The sequence below is a fragment of the Mus caroli genome, unplaced genomic scaffold (genome assembly GCF_978045245.1).
Source record: "Mus caroli unplaced genomic scaffold, Mus_caroli_1 scaffold_4, whole genome shotgun sequence".
NCBI classification, from domain to species: domain Eukaryota; kingdom Metazoa; phylum Chordata; class Mammalia; order Rodentia; family Muridae; genus Mus; species Mus caroli.
In genome coordinates this window covers 146,613,073-146,639,300 of record NW_028227259.1, presented here as the reverse complement: position 1 = coordinate 146,639,300, position 26,228 = coordinate 146,613,073, and the positions used below count along the sequence as shown (strand labels likewise).

At 47.9% G+C, this 26,228-nt stretch overlaps 1 protein-coding gene across 2 annotated transcripts in view; it reads right to left on the bottom strand.

Annotated features, from left to right (window-relative positions):
- Sdk1 (sidekick cell adhesion molecule 1) overlaps nucleotides 1–26,228 on the bottom strand; it is a 967,445-nt gene that overhangs the window by 128,123 nt on the left and 813,094 nt on the right. For both annotated transcript variants that reach the window (XM_085837397.1, XM_085837398.1), the window contains 3 exons: nucleotides 7,901–8,010; nucleotides 4,784–4,934; nucleotides 3,559–3,796 (listed from right to left, as the gene is read on the bottom strand). In XM_085837397.1, the coding sequence (XP_085693523.1) occupies nucleotides 3,559–3,796; nucleotides 4,784–4,934; nucleotides 7,901–8,010 (499 nt within the window). The remainder of the gene's footprint in view (nucleotides 1–3,558; nucleotides 3,797–4,783; nucleotides 4,935–7,900; nucleotides 8,011–26,228) is intronic.

Genomic DNA, 26,228 nt, shown 5'->3' with positions numbered 1-26,228 from the left:
TTAGCCTCCACTTGGGACTGTGAGATTATTACATTAACTTGTGCATGTGTGTGTGCGTGGATATGGTGGGGTTATGTACATGCATGTGGGTGGGACTTCGCATGCTGTAGCAAGCATGTGGAGGTCAGAAGGCAACCTGCAGGAATTGGGTCTTTCTAGTCTATGAGTCCTGGGGATTGAACTCAGGTTGTTAGGCTTGGGGCCCAAGTGCTTTTGCCCGATGAGCCATCTGGCTGGCCCTGGTGACATTAATTTTAAGTCTCAGGGAAGACTGTTTGATTACCTGATCAACTGTCAGCTTGACAGGATTTAGAATCACCCATGAGACCCTGGGGCACACTTGTGAAGGATGTCTTGATTAGCCTTTGTCCATGGCTGTGAGGGACTATCTTAGGTGAGGCCAGGCTGAAGGTGGGTAGCATGTTCCCTGGGCTACATTCTTGGACTGCCTAAGAGGAGGAAGTGAGCTGAGAGCTTGTGCTCATCATTCCCTGAACCCTCTTTGCATCTGCATCACATTCCTGTCGCCCACCCTCCCTGCCACAGCAACTGTGGCCAGGACTGAGAACTGCAGCCAGACCTTCCTTCCCATAAGTTGCTTCCTTCACATACTCTGTCACCACAAGATAAGGGTATGCCCAAGAGTGTGCTAGCCATGTTGGGTGGTGAGTCTGTTTCAGATTTTGGACAATGCCAACTGCTGCCCAGTGTATGAAGCTCTGAATCCTCCACACCTTGCAAACATTCGCTCTGCTGTGTTTTCAATTTTGACCTTCCTATGGGCATAACGTGGCATCTCCTTATGACTTGGATTTGCATCTCCTTCCTGGCTAATGGTGCTGAGCCCCTCCCCACGTGCCTATTAGCCATTTGTCTCTGTCTCTGGAGAACTGTCTGTTCAGGCATTTGCTCCATTCTTAATAGGATCATTTGCCTTTTCATTGTGAAGGAAGAGGTGTTGGATATTTATAGCTGAACACTTTGTCAGACATAGCGCTTGGAGAAGTATCCTCCAGTTGAGGTTCTTTTCATTTCCTATATGTTTCCTATATTTCTATTTAAAGCCCTGACACTTTAATTTCGATGGGGCCTGATTGATCTACCTTTTTGTTGTTGTTCTTTGTGCTTTGGGGTTCTGCAGTCAGACTTGTACATTAATTTCTCTTCTGGGAGCATCCAGATCACACATATACAGCACATATAAGAACCCAAACCCAACACAGGCACAGGCTGGGCTCATCTGTTTTCTACGCTGCCAAGGCAGACACAGGTGGATCTCGGTGGCAGGTATTCTTGCTCCCCTCTAGAAGAGCACTGTCTCCAAAGAGGATGTTGGGTTCTCCCCTAGCATCCTTGGATTCCAGGCTGGCCCCTCTGTCCCTGCATGGGTATTGAGAGTAGCTGAGGGGATGGCTTAGACAGTAAAATGCTTGCCTTACACTCAGGAGGGCCTCAGTTTGAGTCTCAGTACTTGTGGCTTGTTTTGTTTTGTTTTGTTTTGTTTTGTTTTGTTTTGTTTTGTTTTGTTTGTTTTCGTCTTTGGTTTAAAGCAGGGAGGTAGAAAGATGGCTCAGCAGTTAAGAGCATTGGCTGCTCTTCCAGAGGATTCAGGTTCAGTTCTCAGCACCCACAAAGCAGTTTAAAGCTGCCTATAACTACAGTTCCAGGGGCTCTGATGCCCTCTTCTGGACTCAGCATGTACCAGGCATACAAGACATATATGCAGGCTAAACATACTATGCACAGGGGAGAAAGCCAGGTGTGGTGACTCTCAATTGTAATCCCATACTGGGGAAGCTGAGGCAGAAGGATCCTTAGTGCTTGATGGCCAGTCAGTCCAGCCTAATTGACAGGTTCCATGTCAACAAGAGACCTTGTCTCAAAGGGGGTTGACCTCTGGCCTCCATCATGTGCATGCACACATGTTTACCTGTGCCTGTACACATGGACATGCACACACATGAACAAGCAAACACCTAGGGAAGATCCACAGTGGCTACTCCAGCATAGCTCCTATTGCTATGGGTGATTTTTTTTCTTCTGTTTTTCTTTTGTGCCTGTTGATAAGTTAAAAAAAAAAAAAACTTTTTATCCATGGCTTTCTAGTTTTGTATGCAAAGTTTTGTTTCTTCAAAGAAACATTTTACTGGTCTGACTATTGATGGATTTAAAACTGTACTTTAAAAGTGTCTCCAGGTCCCTTCGTTGTCACACAGACTTGGCTGAGGAAGATGAAAGGGTTTTAAGGCATCCACATGATCACAGCCGAGTGAGTCTGTGTCTTTTCTTGCTGATATAATAAAAGCTACATTTGGAAGACAGCTCTGATTGGTCTTGGAATCCCCACTTTAAAAATTGGGGTCTCCATAGAGGTACACCAGTACTACGATGGTGATTCTGCAGGAATGCCCACTGAGGCATTGCTGGGTTCCCAAACATATACTGTGTAATCAGAGTATTACTTGGGTCTGGGATGTGGCTCAGCCAGGGGAGTGTGTATACTGAGCATGGCAGGTGTGTGCCTGTAATCCCAGCTCTGTGACCAATTCCATGGTATACCAGAGCCTGGATTTTTGAATGACACAGCAGAAGGTAGCCACCAACAAACAGGATTCCCATCTCGGATCCAAATGAATGAGACACCAACTGCCACTGTATTGAGCCATTCAGGGGCCCACTTCTTACTGCAGCTAGACCCATGAACATGCTGTATACATTTATTCATGAAGAACAGGGTCTGATGCCTGGTATATTAAAGGCATCTCATAGGAAATTTCTGTTTCTTGATTTTTTATCGTTGATAATGAACATTATCATTAACTTTAAAAATCATAAAATTAAGACCAGCACCTGTTTAAATCCAAAGGAATAGCTGTGAGTAGGTGATGGTTAATATAGGTTATTGATTTGACAGGCTCTGGAAGCACCTAGGAGTCAAGTGCGTAGGCACATCTATGAGGGATTATCTAGAGTACGTTAGTTTCTGACCATGTCTATGAGGAGTTATCTTGAGTGTGTTAACTAAGGGAGGAGGGAAGGGCCACTTAGGAGGTAGCATCATTATCTCTCCTGGGGTCCTGGATGGAGTATGAAGAAGAAAGCAAGCTGAGCAGCAGCATTCATTGCTCTCTTCTTCCCAACTGTGGAGACAATGTAGCCATCTGCAGATACAATGGAACCAACTTTGGGTACAATGTAGCCAACTGTGGATACAGTGTGGCCAGCTACGGATACAATGTAACCAGTTGCCTAATGCTCCTGTTGCCATGCTTTTTCTATCAAACTGTAAATCAAATAATATCTTTGTCCCTTAAGTTATTTTTGCCAGTGTGTTTTATCACAGCAACTGGAAAGCAAAAACAAAAACAAAACACTACGAGAGCTGATACAAAGCTTTGCTTAACATCAAAGCCTGGAATGCTTTGGTGCTCAGACACAGGTGAGAGACATGGGGAGACTCTGTTACCCAGGGACATGGAAATCCAAGGCCACCAAACACCATTTCTACAGAGACACAGAGGGGACCTTGTCTCCATACCTGCATTACCTCCCTCTCACCTGACTCCCGCGTACGGCCCCGCACCAGCTCACTCCAGGGCCCAGCCCCAATGGCGTTGAAGGCCTGCATCCGCAACTCATACTCTGTCCACTCCTCCAGTTCCTCGATGGTCAGCTCCCTCTCCAGACGGTCACTGACGACTTGGGCCAGAGCAGACGATGGTTGGTCAGATCGCCAATACTTCACCCTGTAGCCCACAGACTCAGGGTTCCCATTGTACTGGGAATCAGGCAGAGGCTGGTAATGAAAGACAGGCTGGCATGAGTGGATACCATAACTGCCAGCTTTGAAGGTCATCAAGAATAAACCCATCCTATGGGTCTAACTTCATAGAGAGCATGTTTCTTAGGTGAATTTTCTTAGAACTTTGTAGTGTATGTGCATGTGTACACACTGGGTTGCATACACGTCTACATGTTCACATCCATGTGTTTGTGAGGACCAAAGGTTGATGTTGGATGTCTTTATCTACTGTGCTTCATTGTACTTTTTGAGACAGGGTCTCTCACTAAATCTGGAGCTCACCAACTCCAAAGCAAAAGGCAACAGAAGAGATGAAGGCCTCCCTGGGCGCTCCTCATGCATCTTTGTATACCACAATGGCCATTGTAGTACAGATGTGATAGGATTAGCTGTTCAGCAAGCTCTAGGGATTCTTCTGTCCTCACTCCTCACTGCCTTTATACATGTGCTGGGGAATCTGAACGCAGGTCTTTGTGCTTGGGCAATAGGGGCTTTTCATACTGAGCCACATCTTCCCAGCCACATCCCTACAACTTTCTGATTTACCTTTCCTGAAACTTTTCTCCTGTCAATTCAACAAAATTCTTTTAGTGACTTTTGCCAGAAATAATTTCCTTTAATGCAGTTTGGTTTAATTTTGAGGGAGAAACGTTCTGATTAAACACTGGACTGGCTCTCTTACAAATATTGAGTATTGGTTCTGTGTTGACCAAGCTTAAGACTTACAGATCCTGCACTTAGCACTCTCTGTGTTCTCTCCCGCAAAGAGCACTCAGAGCTCCAAGAAGAGAACAAGCATGCTACCAATTAATAAGAAATCCAGGGCTGCTTTTAGATCTTACACTAATCGTGCAATGTAATACTTTGTGGTCTAATAATGGGATTAGCCTTGATGAGGAAAACCATCTGAATGTGGTACAGCTAAGCTCTGATTCCCCAGCAAACCTTGACTAGTGGCTTCCACCATAGCCCCTAACTTACCACCCAGCGTAGCCTCAGGCTGGTCTCACTGGCTGTTCGGACAGTGAGGCTGGTTGGAGCCACATCAGGTGGGGCCTGTAGGGTCTGGATGACCCTGGATGACTGGCTGAAGGGGCTGGGACCCACGATGTTCACTTGCCTCATTCGAAACCTGGAGGTAAAAGCACCAACTGCTATTATTCCAAAGCAAAAGGCAACAGAAAAGATCAGGGCCTCCTTGGGTGCTCCTTGCATGTGTGCCTTTCAGAGCCACGATGGCCTTCACTCAAGGACACCTAATTGTGATGGTGAAGACTATAGATCCCATCTATGTCTTCCTTGATGGGTAGTGTTAACTGTCAATTTGACAGAATCTAGAGTCATCTGGAAGACAGGCCTCTGGGCATGCCTGCAGGGATTATCTTGAATAGATTCATTGAGGTGGGAACACCTGCTCACTGGGGGTAGCACCATTCCCTAGTTGAAATTTTGGACTGTGTACCAGGGAGAAGGAGAGCAAGCAGCAGGCCATCATAGCTCTCTGTCCCCTGCTGGTGGATGCTATGTGAGCAGCTGCCTCCCTCTCCTGCTGGATTAGCTTCTGGCTACCATGGCCCACATCCTTGACCTGAGAGTCAGAACAAACCCTTCCTTCCTTAAGCTCCTATTCTCTGGGAATTTTATGACAGCAACAGAAAAACAAGATGTGCCTTTCCTTAAAAGCTTTCAGAATATGGTCTCATGTGACTCAGGCTGATTTAGTTCCCAGGTGAAGCCGATTTGGCAGAGACAATGGGTAGAAGTTAAGTTTAAGTGCTGTTGGCTGACTCAAGTTCAGGGTAAGCAAAGAGAATTGAGGTCCTTCAATATAACCAAACCTTACAATGTTGCCACCAGACACTGTTTTGAAGTCCAGTGTTTTGAATGGCCAAGGGCATTGATGTAGTCCGTATCTATCCTAGCATGTAGCACAGTGAAAAGTGCACCTGAGGCCTTCAATTAATCAGACTGATCTCTACTTCCTTAGAAAGCAAGGGCCTTGAGTATGCTAAGCAAACACCCTCACTGGTAGATTCTAGGCAGGGGCTCTAACACTAAGCCACGCCCCCAGCCCCTCCCTGGGGGATTCTAGGCAGGGGCTCTACCACTGAGCCACACCCCCAGCCCCTCACTGGGGGATTCTAGGCAAGGGCTCTACCACTGAGCCACGCCCCCAGCCCCTCCCTGGGGGATTCTAGGCAGGTGCTCTACCACTGAGCCACGCCCCCAGCCCCTCACTGGGGGATTCTAGGCAGGGGCTCTACCACTGAGCCACGCCCCCAGCCCCTCACTGGGGGATTCTAGGCAGGGGCTCTACCACTGAGTCACGCCCCAGCCCCTCCCTGGGGGATTCTAGGCAGGGGCTCTACCACTGAGCCACGCCCCCAGCCCCTCACTGGGGGATTCTAGGCAGGGGCTCTACCACTGAGCCACGCCCCCAGCCCCTCACTGGGGGATTCTAGGCAGGGGCTCTATTGTTGAGCCATGCTTTCAGCCCTTTTTAAACTTCTGAGACAGAGCCTTGATATACTGCTTGGTCTGACTTTGAACTCACTCTGTAGCCCAGGAAGGTCTTAAAATTATAATCCTCTTGCCTTAGCCTCCCCAGTAGCTGGTATAACAGATTTGCACCATACCTGGCCATGCCTTCTTCCTCAATAATTATTTGAACTGAATTTAAATATAGCAAAAATCCTAAGCAAGGACACATAATGGTTGTTTCAGAGATCTTCTAAATTAATGACTTTAAGACAGGGACATTGCTTCCTTCCCAAGGTTTCTGATCGTTGGGTTAATTATACAGCTGCATGTGACTTCCCATGCCAAGTCCTGATCCTAGTGGCTCACTGAAATGACATGTTTTCCTTTTGAGGATTGATTATATTGTATCTTGACTTATCTGCTATAAGCTTGGGAAGAGTATCCAGATAAACACAATGAAAAACAACTCATTAGTCTTTTAAAAAATGTCTAACTTTGGTATTGTACTGAATAAATGCTTTTTGTGAAGATGTAATTTCACCTTTCAGTCTTTGAATTGCTTGTCCTTACTCCCTCGTTTCCCCGATTACACAGAATGTATCCATCCTGGCAGAACAATGACATTATCAAACTCAACATCTGGTGCTAACTGGAAATTTCATCTCTCGCGCTGATGTTACGGGAACTGATAGCATTGCTAACAGCTCATGATCACACTCCCCTTGGTGAAGGCCGGGGACTTACTGTCAGGGTAAGCAGCAGGATCCAGGAGCGAAAGGTTAAATGCCATGTTAAGCACTTGATTAGTGGGAAGAATAACTCCTGGGTCACGGAAGGGGGAAGCAGAACGGAGTGCCTGGGACATCTGCTTTGTTAGGAGTCTGCGGCCTGCGGTTCCTGGTTATTTCACGATTGCAATAGTGAGTCTTTTCCATGGTATGCTTTGATGGAAACACGCGGTCAGCCTAGACACTAACCATGAATTGGAGCAAAACTCAAACTGTGCATCTTGCTTAAGGCCTTTGTGTACGTACTGTTATTGCTATATATGGAATTTCCTATGACTTTATGTATGTGTAGTGTATTGTGCATATTGTGTTTGTGTGATTGTGTGTGCACATGTGTTTTGTGTGTGTGTGGTATATGTGTGTGTGTTGTGTTTGTGTGTGTGGTATATATGTGTGCATTGTGTTTGTGTGTGTGCGCATGTATTGTGTTTATGTGAGTGTGCATGTGCATGTGTGTTGTGTGTGTGTGCATGTTTGTGTGTTCTGATGTCCCAACATGGGTGCACATATGGAATCCAGAGGTTGGGGTGTCTTTCTCCATCATTCTCCACTTTATTTTTAAGACAGGGTCTCTCACTAAACCTGGACCTAGACACTTTAACTAGATTGACCGGCTAACAAGCCCAGTGCTGGGATTATAGCCACGTGCTAGGGCCACCAGGCAGGTTCCTGGGAATCCAGACTCAGATCCTCATGCTTGCAGATCAAGCGCTCACCAGCTGAACCATCTCCCGGCTCTCTACTTGAGAATCCTAATTTCCATATGCCATCTGGTTTCTCTTACTACAAACACATTCATCTGCACTTGCTTCCCACCCATGGTTCTCACCTGTAGTGTGTGTAGGGTGTGAGGTTTGGTATCTCCAACATCTGGGCATCGGGCTCATTCTCCTCCTCATAGAGGGTAACCCACTCCTCCTCGTCCCCGATGGCACCAACCTGTGGAGAGAGATCCTGAGATGGACTGGGCTCACCACCGGGACCAAGGCTGCCTGGTGTCCTGTATGCATCTACCTGGTATGATGGACTGAGCCTCTGCTGGGAGTTACTGATTCCTGACACACACCTCTTCTGCCATGGAGACACGGGCTCCTGTTATTCTCAGCACACACAACATCTAGGAGGGTTTTATTTCAAAATTCAGTCAAAAGTTGGCCTCAGGAGGGCTGGTTCTGCGGCTTAGATTTGGATGATGGAAAGAGGAGCATCCACAGTGCTTTGTCCTCTCATCTGATAAGTAAGAGAGGCTCAGAGGAAGACTCTGCCAGGATCCCATGGTACACACTGATGAAGTCCTGGCACAGATGTCCTCCTCACTGGGGTTCAGAGCCATTTATATCACTTGCTGGCTCCAGGGGACCACCTGGCCTTTTCCTCCCCAAGCATATAGCATACTTGCTCCAATGGCCTTGTACCATTATACGAAAAAGGCCGAGTCTCTGCTTAATATCAGAGCATGCAGGCCTTGTTCCTTCTCCACAAAGTACCCTGGGAGCTGGCCAGATGGCCCAACCAGTATAGCACCTGCCACACAAGCATGAGACTTGAGACTGATCCCCAGAATCATACATGATCCTAGAGACATAGCTGAGAGGTTAAGAGCATGCAGTGCCTTGCAGCGGACCTGAGATCAGTGCCCAACATCCACAGTCAGGCAGCTTATAACCCTGGAACTCCAGCTCCAGGAAACCTGTCGCCCTTTTCTGGCTGCTACAGGTACTGCACTCATTTATCCATACAGACACACATACACATAAACATATACATTCACATGCACACAATATATTTTTAAGCCAGGCATTGTGGCACACATGTGCAATTCTGGAGCTTAGCAGATGGAGATAGACAGATTCTTGGATCTCTCTGGTGAGTCAGTTGATTCAATGAGACCAATGACTGTCTCAAAACAAAACAAGTCTCTCTCTCTCTCACTCTCTCTCCTCTCTCTCTCTCTACACACACACACACACACACACACACACACACGAGCACCTCACGGCAGAGCTAGTCTGAGGAGTGTCTACAGACACTTATCCTTTCCAAGTTGGCCTGTGAGGCCCCATTGGGTTGTCCCTAGGACTCCCCTAACATTCTCCTCTCCTTTTGAGAACATGTCCCATGGCTTGCTCAGTTAGCAGTTGGACACTCACACTTCTCATGACCCGCCTGGGCAAGTCAGCCACATCTTCACCTACCCTGTTGATGCCACCCTGGACTGTCCCACACAGAACCCACAGGGGACACCACTGTGTCCTCCAGTCTGTGGCTCCTTGAGTGGTCTGTGTGATCCTGGGGATCATGGGGGCACAAACAGAGGGTGGGCTGACAGTCACTTCAGCCAGAATCAGCCCTGTCCTGGCATTTAATACTCTGTAAGTAACTTAAATGACCAGTCAGGCCTTGTGTTCATCAAGTTCCCAGAGTAGACTGAGTTGGCAGGTGGGCAAGCCACTGGGGGTGGGGGTGCTGTATGTGGGGCAGCGACCTTCGTAAGATGCAGAGTTGATGCAAAGGATGAAGGACGCGGACGCGGAGGACTAGCAAGCAAGAATGCTAGCAGCCTGCTTCCTGGAGACAAGCAGAGGCAGCCTGAGATGTGGGTGGTCCAGATTAAAGCAGAAAAAGCACTGCAGAACTGGGAGGGGACCGAGGCGGACACCACATCCCATACACTAAGGCACATACCTGAATGCACCTGCACATGTGTACACACTGGTATCTGCACACACCTGTGTTCACCTGAATATGACTGCTCACATGTGTGCACACATGAGTGTACCCACAATACCTGTGCTTGAATATGTATGTCTATATTCATGCACGTGTACATAGTAACATGTACTTCAAAAGCCGTGTATAGATCTGCATACATGTAAATACCTTCAAACAGCTGTATGCACTTGCACACACCTGTATTCATCTGAATATGACTGACAGCATGCATGCATGTACGTACCCATACATACCTGTATATATGTATGTATCCACAGTAGCATACAATTATATACCTATATAAGCAGTAGCATACATGTACATACCTGCACACACCTATATGCTCCTCCATACACTTACGTGAAGCTTCACACAGCTGTATTCACTTGCATATACCTAAAGGCACTTGTACACACCAGTTCACAGTGCTCTGTGCAGTACAGCCCAAGGGTAAAAATAAGACACATATCTCCAGATGAACAAGGAGCATATTTCACCATGATGAGGCATGGGACACTGGCACTGTCATTTGCTTTTAGGTGAACAGACTTCAGAAACACTGTGCTGGGTGAAAGAAGCCTGTCCCCGAGTCCACAGAGCATAAGAGACTCCTTTGTGAAATGCCAGGGGATGGGGTAGCAGTGTTCAGTGGAAAGGGGTTGGGGCATGAGAGAAGCAGGGGTGGGGTAGGATGGGAGGGGAGTGGGGTGGGAGGGGAGCAGGGGTAGGGTGGAAAGGGGTTGGGGTGGGAGGGGAGCAAGAGCTCCTGGAGATAAGTCTCAGGTGCTGAGACCCATTTGAAAGAGGTAGAAATACATTCTGAATCTACAACCTTAGGAATTGTCCTCTTTAAAATGGCAAAATTAGTGTTCTGTGAATCTCACCTCAAGTTTTAGCACTTAAGATGGGATGCTGGCCAGAAACACCCGGTAGAGAAAAAGCCAGAGGTCAGAGTGGCTAATGAGCAGCCGGGATTCTGCGAGTGAACAAGGCAGCTGAAACAGGGCAGTAAAGAGAGAGAGATGGCCACTTGCAAGGCCGCAACAGGAGAGTGTTCACATCCCCCATGAATCTTGATAGCTCTGGAGGTCTAGCCTCTACTCCTGCCACCTGAGCTCTGTAGAGAGGGCCACCACTATATCTTTTATTTCACTGGTCTTCTGTGGCTAAGTGAAGAAGCAGAGGATGTTCACAGAGTTTAATTGATCCTCCGAGTCTCCACAGCCTGACTGAATGCTTTCCATGCCTGTCTCTGCTCTCCCAGGCCCAGCTCCGCAAACTCTCCTTGAATGAAGGCTAGTCCTAGGTATCCTCTGTGGCCTCCTCAGCCTCCATGCCCGGCAAGTTTGACTTTGTCTGTCTTCCATCTTGGCTCAAGGTGGTTCTAGGTGCTTCTCTGACCCTGAAGATGGCCCCAGCAAGGACCTGGTCAGGTGTCACCTGCCATGTATGCTGCCACAGGGGCTGCACGGATCAGGGTGGTGGCTCTAGAACTCAGGGCCATCCTGTCATGTGACCAAATGGATTGGAAGAGAAGTGGCAACCCTTTGAGTTTCAACTCAGAGGAGAGGATGAGGCATGGCTGGCCATTGAAAGGCAGCAAGACTAGGAGATAGGCAGCTCAAGTGAGCTATTGTCACTGAGCACAGGAGCCTGTTACTCCATCAACAAAGACCAAGCTTCATGCTATCAGGGCCAAAGCCAGCAGGACAGGACCATGGGTCCCTACGTATTTCTCCCCTGAGTCTGCCAGTGTTGTGAGCAGAGATGAAGGTCTTCCATTTTCCCCCACATTGCTATTGCCCCATAGCTGGTGTGTGCACTACACACTATGGAGGGATGTCTGGTTTGCTATTGGTCTTCCATTCTGCTGAGTTCAATCTAGGATTTCAGGGCTCCAAGCAAGTCAACTGGGACAATGGACTATGACTGAGGTGTGAGCCATGGTCACACATCCCTGACCTTTCCCTCCCCTTTCTGCATGCCTCTGAGTTGGAGGTGGGACAGGTGACTGCCAGGACCAGTGGGTACCATCTCACCGTCTGGCTCTGCCTGCCATGTTCCCCAAATCTCTGCTTGTCATTACCTGAAGTCACCATATAATCTCAGGCACCTCTGTCCATGCAAGTTCTCCAATATGGTTCAAACATGTCTGCTCCTCCTCCTGCCTTCTCTAGGCAACTGACAGTCCCTTCTAGAAGCTTCCTTAATTGCCTCTACTTTCTTGCTCCTACTTCTGGAAGCCTTCATGAGCACCTGCTCTCTGCTTTACTGCTTCTGGAAGCCTCTAAAGATGGCCACCCCCTGCTCTCTGGTTCCCTCTTCTGAAAACATCCACAAACAGCAGCCGCTGCTCTCCCTCTCTGCACGGGCAGATGGACGTGATGTCCCCATCCTGTAACCTCAGGCTATCTCCCACCCACCACTGTCAGGGTTGGGTCATGTTCCTCAACGTAACTCATACAAATACAGTGTGTGTCAAAGACTCATTTGGTTTGTCAAAGAGGGACCCAGCAGGACAGTAAAATGGCTTTAGAGGAGAATATGACTCAAAGTCTGTAGCATCAGCAGGAGGAAGAATTTCCAGGTTGGAGAGATGCCTCAGTTAGTAAAGTATGTGCCATGTAGGTGTGAGGACTTTGGTTTGATCCCTGGGAACTCACATAAAAGAGGCAGAGGCTCGGGATGGCATGTGCCTGTAACCCCAGTGCTAGGGAGGGGGAGACAAGAGGATCCTTGTCTAGCCAGCTTGTTCTAATTGGTGAGCACCAGGTTCAGTGAGAGACCCTGTCTCAACAAATAAGGTGGAGAGTTGACCTCTGGCCTCAATGTGCATACTCATGCAAACACCCACAAACCAGAACACACACACATAATGAAGTGAGAAAGAAGATACAGATGTTGGAAAGAAAGCTGGCTACAAGAGCAGCAAAACCTTAACCTGTAGCTTAGCAACTTTACACATTAGTATCTGACATGACAGCTTCTGGCCAATCAACACTCAGGAAATCAGATTTCTATAATGCTTGGTATCCAGCAAACAGCCTATCAAATGAGGCTCCACTCAGTACTCAGTACACTTGAGCTCATAGGACAAATCTGGCCCCTTCCTTCTTTCCTTTCTTTGTTTCTTTCTTTGTTTCTTTCTTTGTTTCTTTCTTTGTTTCTTTCTTTGTTTCTTTCTTTGTTTCTTTCTTTCTTTGTTTCTTTCTTTGTTTCTTTCTTTCTTTCTTTCTTTCTTTCTTTCTTTCTTTCTTTCTTTCTTTCTTTCTTTCTGTTGTTATTGTTGTTGATAAAGCTTTATTGGCACACAAGCATGCTCCTTAGTTTGTATGTTGCTAATGACTGTGATTCATGGCAGAGATGCACACATACAACAGAGATCATCTGCCCGGGAAAAGATTTATTATTCAGCCCCATAATGGCAAAGCATCCACCTGCTTCAGTGTGGCCCCTAGAGCCACAGGGCAAACTTTGTAGCAGTCCTGCCTGACTGTTATTCCACTCACACTTAGGTATTGGCTCTCACTCTCCCCTGTGCCCAGGGGTCCAGTGTAAAACTTGGCATTCAGCCGTGTATATTTAACATGCAATTGATCATGTGAAGTATTTTTAAAAACCAGGACAACATATGGGGCCGCTGGCATGGGATGCCAAAGACCCATTCTTACCTAAACCACTGGCTTTTCTTGTAGAACCTGGCAAAGAGTCTTACATTCCTATAACTGAAAGTTTTATGTCTTTATCTAAGGAGACCAGGACTCTTTAATCCTTGCCTGGCTCCTCTGACTCAGTGAACTTCCAGGCCTTCACATTAGAGTGTTCTGGAAGTAAGTGACTTGCTACTACCAGCACACTGGACGCAGAGTGAGTCAGGACTCTAATGATAAAACAAATTGAAGCTCCCACAGGGAAGATGGGATTTAGAAAGGCCTTCTCCCCTTTATTCTCTGAAAGCCGACAAACAGTACTTTACAATGCTTATTATAGAAGCTGAAATGCCTGTGTTTCAAACGCCACTCGGCAGGGGCAGGTCCTTCACAGCATTAGGACTGCACAATCCCTCTGAGGAGGTGGCAGGCTCCTTCAGGAGGGCCAATGGCTTGCCTGCCACCATGTTTAGTCTGCATTTGGCACCAGCTGGCCGGGAAGTGGGGCCTATTTGGACATGTGTGTTCATTTAACAAGCAGAAGTCTCAGAGCCTGCCACCCCTGCCAAGCAGTTTCTACACAGCTCCAATTTTGAGCATGGGACAAGTCTCTTGGTTCACCTGGGCCTCTGAGAAGCTTTGGGGAAATCAGGTGGCCTATGCAGGATAATGAATGTCCCTGCTAGAGGAACCTGGTGTCTGCTTAGCACCCTACACTCCAAGGACTTCAGTGGCTACTCCAAGGACAGTCATTAACTCCATGTCAGGGGTGTCACACAGATGGAGAGGAGGGTACATGGAGGAAGGACTGACAAGGAAGCAGCTGTCCTTTCATTCAGAGCCCAGCAGAAGAGGAGACATCTCAGAACTATGTGGAAACCTGCCAACCCCACACACCCTGCCTGGCTGAAACTCTGCTGTCAGCAGGAAAACTTGCAACTTCGCAGATACTCAGACCCGGTGGTTTCGGAGTGGTGTCCCTGTGCCTGAGCCAAATGAAGCTTCCCCAAACGAGGGGTGCTGGAGGGCATGGAGGCAGAGGGACAGATGGGGTTTGCATTTCTGGCAAAAGTACAACCAACCAGGAAGAAACTAGAGGCTTGGGAAGGCCCAAAGGCCAGTTCCCAGAGCAAATCCGGAACTCTTGCAAGCTAATGAGTTGTTAAGGGGATTCTCCTTAGCCCTTGATTGATCTCTGCTGGCATGGAGGCTGCCTGCTTTGAGAAGGGCAGGATTTGTGGAGCCCTTTTCTCAAGGAGGCTGCCTTTCTTCATGCTTAGTATAGTTTTAGTTTCCACTTGTTTCTTGCTTTACTGTTAAATTCTCTCTCTCTCTCTCTCTCTCTCTCTCTCTCTCTCTCTCTCTCTCTCTCTCTCTCTCTCTCTCTCTCTGTGTGTGTGTTTGTGTTCACGAGCATGTGTGTGAATGCCCACATACACATATGTGGTTGTGCATGTGTGAGAGGCCATCCGTCAGCCTTGGCTGTCCCTCCTGAGGCAGCTGCCTCACCTTCTTTCCTTGCTTGCATTTTCTTTCCTTTACTGTAGATTTACTTATTTTATGTGTTTCAGTGTTTTGCCTGCATGTATGTATGCATACTGCTTGTGTCCCTGGTTCCTGTGGCAATCAGATGAGAACACTGGATCCCTTGCCACTGGACTTCCAGATAACTGTGAGCCGTTATGTGGGTGCTGGGAACCGAAACTGGGTCCTCTGCAGCAGCAACTAGTATTCTTAACTGCTGACCCATCTTTCCAAGCCCACTCCACCTTGGTTTTAGACACAGAGTCTGTCACTGAACCCAGAGTCTACTCAATGCACCATGCCAGGGCCCCTCCTGTAGCATGCACCACCACACCTGATCTTTACACCAGAGTTTGGAACTGAACTTGGGTTCTTACTGAGCTGTCTCCCCAGCCTTAATGTTCTTATCCTGTGAGTGGGAAATAGCTGTCTGCATTTCCTTCTAGATTTTTCTGGTCCTAATCTGTGACCTGGGGCTTCTCAGCCACTGGCTCTCTTGGTCTCCCTCTGGCTTTTCAAGCCCCACCCCCACCCCCCAGGACTCCCAAATAGCCAAGCCCTTGGTGACAGATCTTCCCTTGTGGACTCGGCTAGCCCATCGTAAGGCTCCCACTTAAGAGGCTGCCTGCCTTTACTTGGAGTATGCCAATGATGGTCTGGCTCAATGAATTTAAAAGAGAACACCTCTATTCTGGCCTTGGCTACCCAGGTTCCAGGCTAGCAGCCTCTGCTGAGTCTGAGATGCTTCAGGCTGCTGTAACACACACCACAGAAACCATCACTTCCCAATTGTGGAGACTGCAAGCGAAGGACTGGCATGTGATGGTGACAGCCCACTTATGATTGGAACCCTCACATGGTATTAAGAGGGTGGGAACTCTCTGATGTACTATTTTCATTTTAAATGCAATGTAGGGAATGGAAGCCAGAGCCTCGTGTATGCTAGGAAGTACTTCAATGTATGCCATTGAACCCTGGGCCCAAACTGAGGGATTCTAAGCAAGTGTTCTACTAATGACTAATACTCCTAACCCCTCACCAGGGGATTCTAGGCATGGGCTCTACCACTGAGCCACACTTCAGCCCCCCCACTGGGGGATTCTAGGCAGGTGCTCTATCCTCATGCCTTATCCCAGTCTGTTTAATAAAGGTATTAACTTCATACAAGAGGGTTCCACACTCATGTCACAATTACCTTCCAAAGGCCCCACTCTTAATATGATCCCATGGGGGAAGCTCACTATATCCATTGGAATAAACCAGCCTTAGATCCAGAGCACCTGTCTCCTATCCCCTCTAAGACAGTACATTCAGCCACCATTCTTTATAGTGTTCCCTCTGAGATAGCCTCCCACTCTTCTCTTCTCTTCTCTCTCTCCCCTTAGGGGTGCAGCTCTCCCTAAGAGCCTCCTGTCTAGGAAGAGACTTCTCTCAGCCTTCTCTACACAGAACACTTTCTGGGTTTCTGACCCTGGTGATACTGACCCTGGTGACACTCACCCTGGTGACTCTGAACCCGGTGAAGCTCATCCTGATGATACTGACTTTGGTCCCACAGCTGAGGTTCATCTACCCATTGACCTCTGTTTCCAGAAATGGTATTCTTAATGGTAAGTGTATAGTATATATGTGGTATGTGCACATGTGATGTGTGTGCATGTTGTATGTATCTTTGATATGTATGCGCGCGCACGCACGTGTGTGTGTGTGTGTGTGTGTGTGTAAGTATTAATGTGATATGTATAATATGTGTATGTGAAGCACATATGTGATATGTATGTGTGTGTGAGATGTATATATGTGGTATTTACATATGTATGGAAAATATGTATGTGTGTATGAGAAGCATATATGTGATATGTGTGTATGGGAAGTATATAGGTGGTATGATTATGTATGGTATGTGTAGTAAGTGTATGTATATTCTATGGGTGGTGTGTGTATGTGTGTGTATGAGTGGAGTATATATGTCATGTATGTTTGTGTTTGTTGCATGTATATACATGTAGGTATTTGTGGATATGTGTATGCACATGTTCACATAGATGTGGAGGCCAGAGGTCTCATCTCTCCGTCTCCCCCTTAATTTTTGATGTCTCCTCTCTACCTGAGCCTGGAACTGGCTGATTCTGCTAGACTGGGCCAACAAGGCCTTGGGATCTCTTGCTCCTCCCTGTTTAGCGATGAGACTACAGGTATGTGCTACCCGGCCTGGCTTTATCACGGGTGCTGGGATCCTCAGGCTTCTGTAGCAGGCCCTTCACCGACTGAGCCTCAAGTCCCTGTAACAGAACTAAAAGGATCTGATAGACTAATAAGTAGGGAGGCCGAGTCCAAGCTCCTCACGCCTTACAGATTTCCTGTGGTGGTCAAGGAGCACGATGAGAAGTCATTGCATGGCTATCATCAGGGCCAATCACACAAACAACAAACGTGGAAATATCCAAGTGCCTTACATTGTCACCTGTCACCATGGAACCTAACTGCTTAGGGGGAAGCACCATGGCAGAGCAAAAGATGACATTGTCTCTGTGGATTTATGCAGATCACTGTGTTATTGCTGAAGGGCCCATTAGAGCTGCTGACGGCTTTCCTCTGTACACACGCCAGACAGCTGGAAAATAATGTCACTCTTCCTAGTAGGAAAAGGGAATTCAACGATGGTGGGGTTTACTACATCAGCAAGACTAACAGATGCTCCTCCGGGGTCCACGTCATCCACAGCAGGGAAGGACAGGAGGTGACCTGGGTGGGGTCAGACATGCTATCTTACAGAGGTTGAAGTGGGGCTGAGAGGATGTGGCCTGTGAAATCTGTCACTTTGCAAGGTGACAGTAAGCCAAAGAGATGTGAGAGGCGCTTTTAAGGAAGGAGTTCTCCATCAGCTGGGCTGCTCTGACCCAGGTGGCATTTGTGGCAAGGTCCATCTGCTGGTTCAATAGGAGCTCCCTGGCTTCTGCTTTTGCATATTGGGCCCTGTCTCAGTGTGAGGTCACAGCCAAGACTTGGATGGCAAGGATCCTGGTCCCACCCAGCTAATATCACCACACAGATAAGGACAATAACCACTTGACAGAAATACAGAAGGGTGCTGGTGAAGTGGATTGGTGGGTAAAGTGCCTACTGTGTAAGTGTGAACAGCCGAGTTCAGATCCCCCAAACCCTCGTAAAGCTGGCCAGGGCAGGATGCACCTGTAATCTCAGTGCTAAAGTGATAAAGTGGGACAGTGAGACATTTACATTTCCAGGATCTTCCAAGCCTGCTACCCCAATGAAACAGTGGTGAGCAAGAGGCCCCGTCTCAAACAAGATTGAAGACCAGGACTGAAACCTGACCGCCAAATATGCCATGCAGTGTAAACATGCACATGTGCGTGTTCTCTCTCTCTCTCTCTCTCTGTCTCTCTGTCTCTGTCTCTCTGTCTCTGTCTCTGTCTCTCTCTCTCTCTCCCCACAAGGATAACAAGTGCAGGACATTTGTATGTACATGGAACTGTGAGAACTGCTTAGTACTCCTGCAGTAGTTCACTTCCCAAAGCAGGTGACCTGCTGGGGTGGGGTGGGGGTGGGGGCAGGAACAGGTCGACCTGCCTGCAGAGATGTGCCACCCCCTGGGCCAGGTGAAGCCGGGGGCCTGGTATGATGCTTGGTTAGCTTCTTGCTATTTCTGGGTTTAATGGAGCCCAGACTCAGGCTCCATTTGAGCGTGTCACTGGTCGTGTCTTTCCTCTCAGTGGTTGTCAGGAGGAGTAAAGATAATCTAAGACACTGGCACCCTTCCTTTGACTATCAGATTTTCGAGACAATGTGCCCCAAGGAACTGGCATTTCCCCAGGCTCACTCTAGGAGAAGGAAAAGGCAGAAGCATGGTGCCAGCCAGAGGAGGAACTTGTCTCCCAAAAGGAGGTTTCACACAGCGCTGACAACTAGTCAGCACCCTTGCTGGAGAGGCTGGGACAGAGACAGTCAGGGTTCAGTGATGTGTGAGGTCCTTACTTGGCCAAGATGGCGTAGCTGTACACAACCCTGTCATCTATTTAAACCCAAACTCCATGTCAGGACCACAAAGATGGATTTGGAGGCCACTAGACCTTTTAACTTTTTTCTCTTCCCATGGTGGCCACATTGAATACATCTCTTTTTCTATCACAGGATTCTTTAATCGGCATCACTGTGGAGGGGTGGGAGAGCTTATTTTATTAGGGCTACCAGGGCCAAGGCTCTGACCCGATCAACACCAGTAATATTTTAGCTCCAGAACTGGGGGAGACTTCTGGACTGTGGATCTCTGCATGCAATGGGAGTGTGGCCAACCTTGGTTCTCTGTCCACTTAAGCTAGCATGGGAGTTTCTGTGTCTCTGGCCTCCCTCTGAGCTCCTGTGAGTTCCTGTGAGTTCAGGCCTCACCTGGACCCAGACTGTCACATACACCCTAGGCCTGAGCCCATTATGGTGGCCTATTTGTGTTTTTCTCTGGTTTAGGCCTACATGAGCTCTCTCCCTCTCCCTGGGAATGAAGTCTCTCTTTCTACTTATTAAGTGCATATTGTGTACTAGCTCCAGGATAAAGCGTTAAATGCCTCCAAGTTTTGGGGTAGAGAAACTGAGGCAAGGGGGGAGTTTCTTTGTTCATCCTAGCACAGCCTGCTTCCCAGACTCAGCTCTGATGGACCCTGCTCCCTTTCCCATGACTATCTGATTGAGAGGCATCAGCCCTAAATTATCTATCCTGCCCCTCCAAGGTCTCTCACCCACAGCTACACACACATGTAAGCAGGCTCAGCTGGTCCCAACCAGCAGCCAGCAGGCCAATGTCTAGTTTGGGGTATCTCATTCCAAGAATCCCAAGGCGTGGCAGAACCCTGGCTGCTTAGTGTACTGCCTTTAAACTTGCACCAGCTCTGAAAGAGAAAAACATCCCCGCCAAACAGATGCGCTGGGGCAGGAGAGATGGTTCTAGCAATACAGCGCTTGCTGTGCACTCATGAGGATGGGATTCTGGAGCCCCAGAGCCCACACAAAAAGCTATATGTGACAGCACATGCCAGTAACTCCAAAGGGGGGGGAGGCGGACCCCTGGAGTACACTGGCCAGCCAGTCTAGTCAGTCGGTTGGTGAGCTCTAGGTTAAGCGAGACACACACACACACACACACACACACACACACACACACAGAGGGGATAGACAAGCAGAATGCCCATTGGGTTAGAAGGCTTTAGTCACAATAAATCCAACCCACAGAGAAATGAATGCACATGGAGAATGCTCTGAACACACCTGACCTGACCTGACCTGACCTGACCTGACCTGACCTGACCTGACCTGACCAAGCATCCGAGCTTAGCCTGGTCCTCATCAACCATTCTCAGTGGCCCACACATGGCCAATGCCCTTTAGTGTGAGCTCTGTTTTATAGTAAAGTGTTGACTAGCTCATGCACACACCCATAGCCATGGCGGACCACAGAACTATAAGCAATAATACTTAGAAAAGGTTGGCGACCTGTAGGCTATTGCTTTTGTAGCAGAGTGGAGCTGAGAGTTTATGAGTTGAACTACAGTAGGCTGGCACTGTTTATACACACACAGGGGGTTGTCAGTATATACATGGGAGCCAGGGTAACCTCTGCTCATGGTGATCCTTGCCATGAGGCTCTGGTGTCTATATCTTCCAAGAGTGTCTTTCCTCCTTGACTGATGCTGGGAATATTATTGTCTTGTCTCTGTTGCCCTAAGTCCAGGGGCCTGGAGCTTATGCAGTGCTTAGTTAGTGTGGCTAAAGGCAGGAGTGGATCCATAGAGTTCAGCAGAGGGTGCAGAGGAAATGCCCAGGCTGGGACCCACAGCCAAACACTTCCATCCCAGGCTGCATAGGCAGAGGGAATGCTCTGTCTGGGAACAGAAGCCTCTAATAAGGAGACAGGCATGCTCAGCTGTTCAGATCAGGCTTGCCCTGGAATCACCTCTAGTGTGTATGTATTGCAAGAGGCTTTATATAAAATGGCTTGTTAGGTAAACAGAAAACAGATAACCCTGTGATTCACTCTTGTGGCTATGTGCGGCACACACTGAAAAAACGAAGCACCACTCGTGGCCTTCCATCTATCAGCTCCATCCAGTCGAGTCCCAGGATCCTGCTGCACACATGGGGGTGGGGGTGGGGGGAGAGACACATAGCATTGCCTTGTGCCCTGGTGTCTCCCAGGCACAAGTCACTTCAACAAGGATGGCTACTGACACTGTGGGTAACCTTGGTGTCTGTAAGTGTCTGTACACAGTATCTCCATCTCCACGGTTCCTTAGTTACCAGGAGACCAGCGTGGAACAGATTCGTGTTTTATTTTATTAGCCCATAACAGTCTCTAAAACAGCCCCTTTTTAAGAAAATGGCTACTATTATGCACAAATAAGCACTTAGTGGGTCCCCCCCCCATCTCTGCTTTCCATTTTCAGAATGGAAACAGTTTTATCTGTACCCAAAGTGTTACGGAGAGCATCTTCATTACCGAAAAATCCCACCCTGAGCAGCCTTTGCAGGAGACAGGCGGCAATTTGGGCTATTAGAGTGCAGCAAATGGTCATGTGCGGCAGGGGCCGAGGGAAAGGAGCAAGGGGTAGGGAGAGAGTGGCCAAGGACAACAGGCACTGGAGTGAAAAACGTGGGAAGAGCTGCTCTGCTCCAGCTGCAGCCAGAGGTTACTAATTAAGCAAAGCATTATGGAGCCAGAAATACCCACAAAAGCTGCTGCTTCTTCTTTAAACCCACACCTGAGCATCAACACAACAAGGGTCTTATAAGGGGCTTTTCTGATAGCAAGCATCTTTCATCCCATAATTCACTGAGGAGAACTGAAGCCAAAACCCTTGGTGCGGGGGGTGGGGGGGAGGGGGCTGGGAAGATGGCTAGAGGTAAGGTGCTTACCAGGAGAGGGAGAAGACTTGAGTCCAATCCCCAGAACACATATAAAAGAAAGCAGAGTCTGGTAGCATATGATCGATCATCGTCCTAGCATTAGGGAAACGGGAGCAGGTGGATCCCTAAGGCTCCCTGATCAGCCAGCCTCTCCACAGCCTAGGTGTCCTCTGTGAACCCTACCTGTCCCTCATGTAACCATTCTGAGGCTGGAATGAAGAGACTCTAGAGAGGGGCGCTGCGATGTGGCTCAGTGGATAAAGTGCTTTCTGTGCAACCATGAGGACCTGGAGGAGAACTCTGGAATTTTGCTTTCTTTAAAAAATACATAATATGGGGGCGTGGTGGCGCATGCCTTTAATCCCAGCACTCGGGAGGCAGAGGCAGGCGGATTTCTGAGTTCGAGGCCAGCCTGGTCTACAAAGTGAGTTCCAGGACAGCCAGGGCTATACAGAGAAACCCTGTCTCGAAAAAACAAACAAACAAAAAAAAACCCCACATAATATCATAAGACTATGTTTTTGTTTTAATCCCAGGTGTGGGATACGGGGCTGCTTCACACAGCTGACTATGATTCGCGTCCTGCTCTAGCAGAGGAATGGTTTTGCCGGCTTCAGGTACTTTCTGTGGTTGTGTGCCAATTGGAATTCTGGGAACTTTTCAGAGACTATATAAATGTTAGGGCCCTGAGAGGCAGGGTGGGTGGTTGTTGGTCGTTCAGGGGGATTGGTTGTGGTTTGTTAGTAGTTGTGCTCAAAGAAGAAACAAGAAGAAATCCTATCGAGTGATGGGGGTGGGAGAAAGAAGAACCCATAAAGTAGCAAAGACTAGCTGTAGTAGGACCCAAGTTCATGACTCTTACACTCACGTAAGAGTAGCTAGGTGTGGCAGTGTGTGCCTGTGACTTCAGTGCTGAGGAGGTGGGAAGAGTAGCACCTTTGGGAGCTTACAAGCTAGTCAATCTAGCTGAAATGGCAAGTTCTAGGTTCAGTGACAGCCCTTGCCTCTGACCATACAGGGAAGTGATGGAGGATGGGGTATGTACAAGTGCATATCACTCACACACACACACACAGAGAGAGAGAGAGAGAGAGACAGAGAGACACACACACAGAGACAGAGACAGAGAGATTCTAAAGAGACACTTGTGCCCCTCTCTTTGGTCTGTCTATTAAAACAAATTTCACGAAATTGGAATTTTCCCGGAAGTCTCATGCTGGGGTAAGGAAAAAGCAGAAGCCCGGTCCAGCCGAAGGGAACCGTGTCTCCTGGAAAGAGGTTTCACACAGTTCTGCCGACTACTCAGATCTCCTTGCAGGAGAGACTGGGGTCCTGACAATGCTGTCAGTGGGGCCTCCCCTGATAGGGAATGTCCTCTTTTACACTCTAATCCCCATGTCAGAACCCCAAAGATGGACTGGGGGACACTTAGCTTCTTTAATCCTGATATGGACACATTAAATCACTTCTTCCCCTCTTCCTCCTCTTCATTATTTCTTGTCTCTTTGAGGATAGGTGCAAGCCTAACTTGTTAGGGCTGCCGAGGCCCAGGCTATGACCCTTACAACTCTAGCAATGGTCAGGCGGCAGGCTGTGCTGTGCTTTAGCCTCTTCTCTTGACATCAGAGAAGCTGAAGTCACCCTCCCCCAACTCTTTCCTGGGAGGGTCTCCTGAGGCTCGATGCTGCAGGTATGCTATGGAGTCTCCCAGGAAGCACAGCACTGCAATGTTCCTGGAAGTGAAACAAAGCCTTCTAGAACAGTCTACCACCAATCTCCTTTGAAAGCATGTGAGAGGCACCCCAGCTTTCTGCACTCTAAGAGATCCCATGTCCCTCCCTCCCCGGCACTCTGCTGGGGGAGCCTGTTCAGAAAGCAAAATCTGCTGCTTTCAAGTGGCACAAAGACCCAGCTGGGGAGAGATGCCACAGCCACACATGCACAATATGTTCCTCCCTGTCCCCTCAGCTACTCGGGTTCTCAAACACCAAGGATGAGACCGCAGCAGCTTCCTTCTAACTTCTTGTCCTCCGACCTCCATATGCTCCACAGAGCCTGGAGGTACATCTAGAAACCAGTCCTCCGGGGATGTGATCTAGGCTTCTATTTATAGGTGACCGCTAGCCGGCTGGGAACAGGGATGGACACAGGAACCCGGCCTTAGGGGGAGAGCGCTGCTTTGCATTCGGAAGCTTCAACTTTTAGACTCTGAGGTACGTGAAATATTGTCGCAGGAATGTGAGGACAGGCCTTTCAGTTCCTGCAATACAGTGGGCTGAATAAACCCAGAAACCAAAAGCCAGAGAGGAGGTGGGCCAAATACAATACACCCTGTTACAGCCACTCAGCTGGGGAAATGGCAAGTGTGGCTGGCTCGGGGTGAGGATCTCCATTAGCAAGCCAGGGGTGGGAGAAGGTTCACGGAGGTGAACCACAGGGCCTTTGCACAGCAGAGGTAAGCAGAAGGATCCATTCTGCGCTCCCTTGCATTCTGCAAACAAAACTGGGAAGAAAAGGGGCCTCTGGCTGCTGGAAGGGGAGCTAATGCATGGGAATGGAAACATTTCTCCCTAATGCCACACATGCTACACTCTGGTTTGGAGGGTCTAGAGAAAGGGAACATCGGGTGATGATTAAAAAGCATTGGGCAGAGACATGAAATTGCACCACCAAACCATTGAGGGTGGTTATAGGGAAAACAAACAAAAGACCAAATGCCCCCAGACCAGAAGTCATAGAAAGATACACGGGATGGATTGCAGCTGGGTGCTAGTGTAACTGTAAGCCCAGCACTGGAGAGGCTCTCACAGGAGGATCATGAGCCCAGGGCTAGACTGGGATCACACAAAGAGGACCTGGTCTTAACAATGTTATCACCAAAACCAAAAACCCGAGTAAAGCAATGAGAATCAACTGTGGGAGGGAGAGAGGGCTCAGTAGGTGCAGCGCTTGCTTTGCAAGCTGCAGAACCTAAGTTTGAGCTCCAGAACCCATGTAAGTCACCAGCTTTGATGATGTAGGCTTGTAATTCCAGTGCTAGGGAGGTAGAGACAGGAGGATCTTTGAGGCTTGATAGCCAACAAACCCAGCTTAATCCAGGCCAGTGAGAGATTCAGTTTCCAAACAAACAAACAAACCAATATAGACAGTGTCTTGGAAAATGTCACCCAAAGTTGACCTCAAGGCTGCTATACAAAAGTATGTGAAATACACACACACACACACACACCAATAATAAATGAATAACACCAATAATATCATGGACAGAATATGTCACTATTGCTATTTATTTTAAGAGGCAGAAATAATAGAGCTGTATAAAGTATAAATAACTGTCACCAAGATTGAAAACTTATAAAGAGGAAAAAAAGGCCAATGAGATACAGGTCAACAGAGAATTAATTTACTGGAAGCCACATCTGAGGGTATTATGTAGATATGCGCACAAAGAGATAAGGACAAGAAAAATAGGAAGCAGATGGTAAGAGACCGGGAGGATAAAGAGAGGAGCAATTTCTTATATCCAGTAAGAAGCCCGGCAAGAGACAACAGGCGGTGGAGAGGCCACATTCAAACAGATTGCGACAAAGAATTTTCCAGAACAAATGAATTTTTAGATTCAAAGCATTTAATATATCCTGACTTCAAAAGCACTCCAGGGCTTGGGGAGCTATCTTGATGGGTAAAGTGCTTGCTATAAATGTGAGGACCAGAGTTGGGAACCCAGTACTCACAGAAAAGCCTGATGGGCATAGGGGCTCAGCTACAGTCTCGCACTCAGGAGGCAGAAACGGGATCCTTGGGGGTAAACTGGCTAGCTAGACTAGTTGGATCTGTGAGCTTGGGATCAGAGAGAGAGACCCTCAATAAATAAAGTGGAGAACAACCTAGAAAGATGTCTGATGTCAACCTCTGGATTCCACGCTCACATGCACACTAGCACAACCACACATATGTATGCATACAATACATACACATGAAAAAAACGAATCAAAGAGCTTTCTAGACCTGACATACAGTAAAGCTACTCAAGAGTACAGAATACAGCTCCTAAGATACTTGATTATTGGCAAAGTAAAACGGGATAGTAGCAAGCTTCAGCATCAGCAATAGTAATGAGAAGAAACAGGGCTATTATCTTCAGACTTTCTATTCCAGCACTTAGAACGCTAAATTGCCATTCAGAGGATAGCACAAAAGTAAAGATATTTCTAGATTTCCTGGTTGTGCCACGGGAGATGTTAACATTCTCAGCATTGCAACTGTGAAAACAATGAACAGATGTAATCGAAAGGAGAGGAAATTGAGCCAGGAGGGAAAACTTTGGGAGAGATGACCAGGAAAGAAAATGGCAGATGT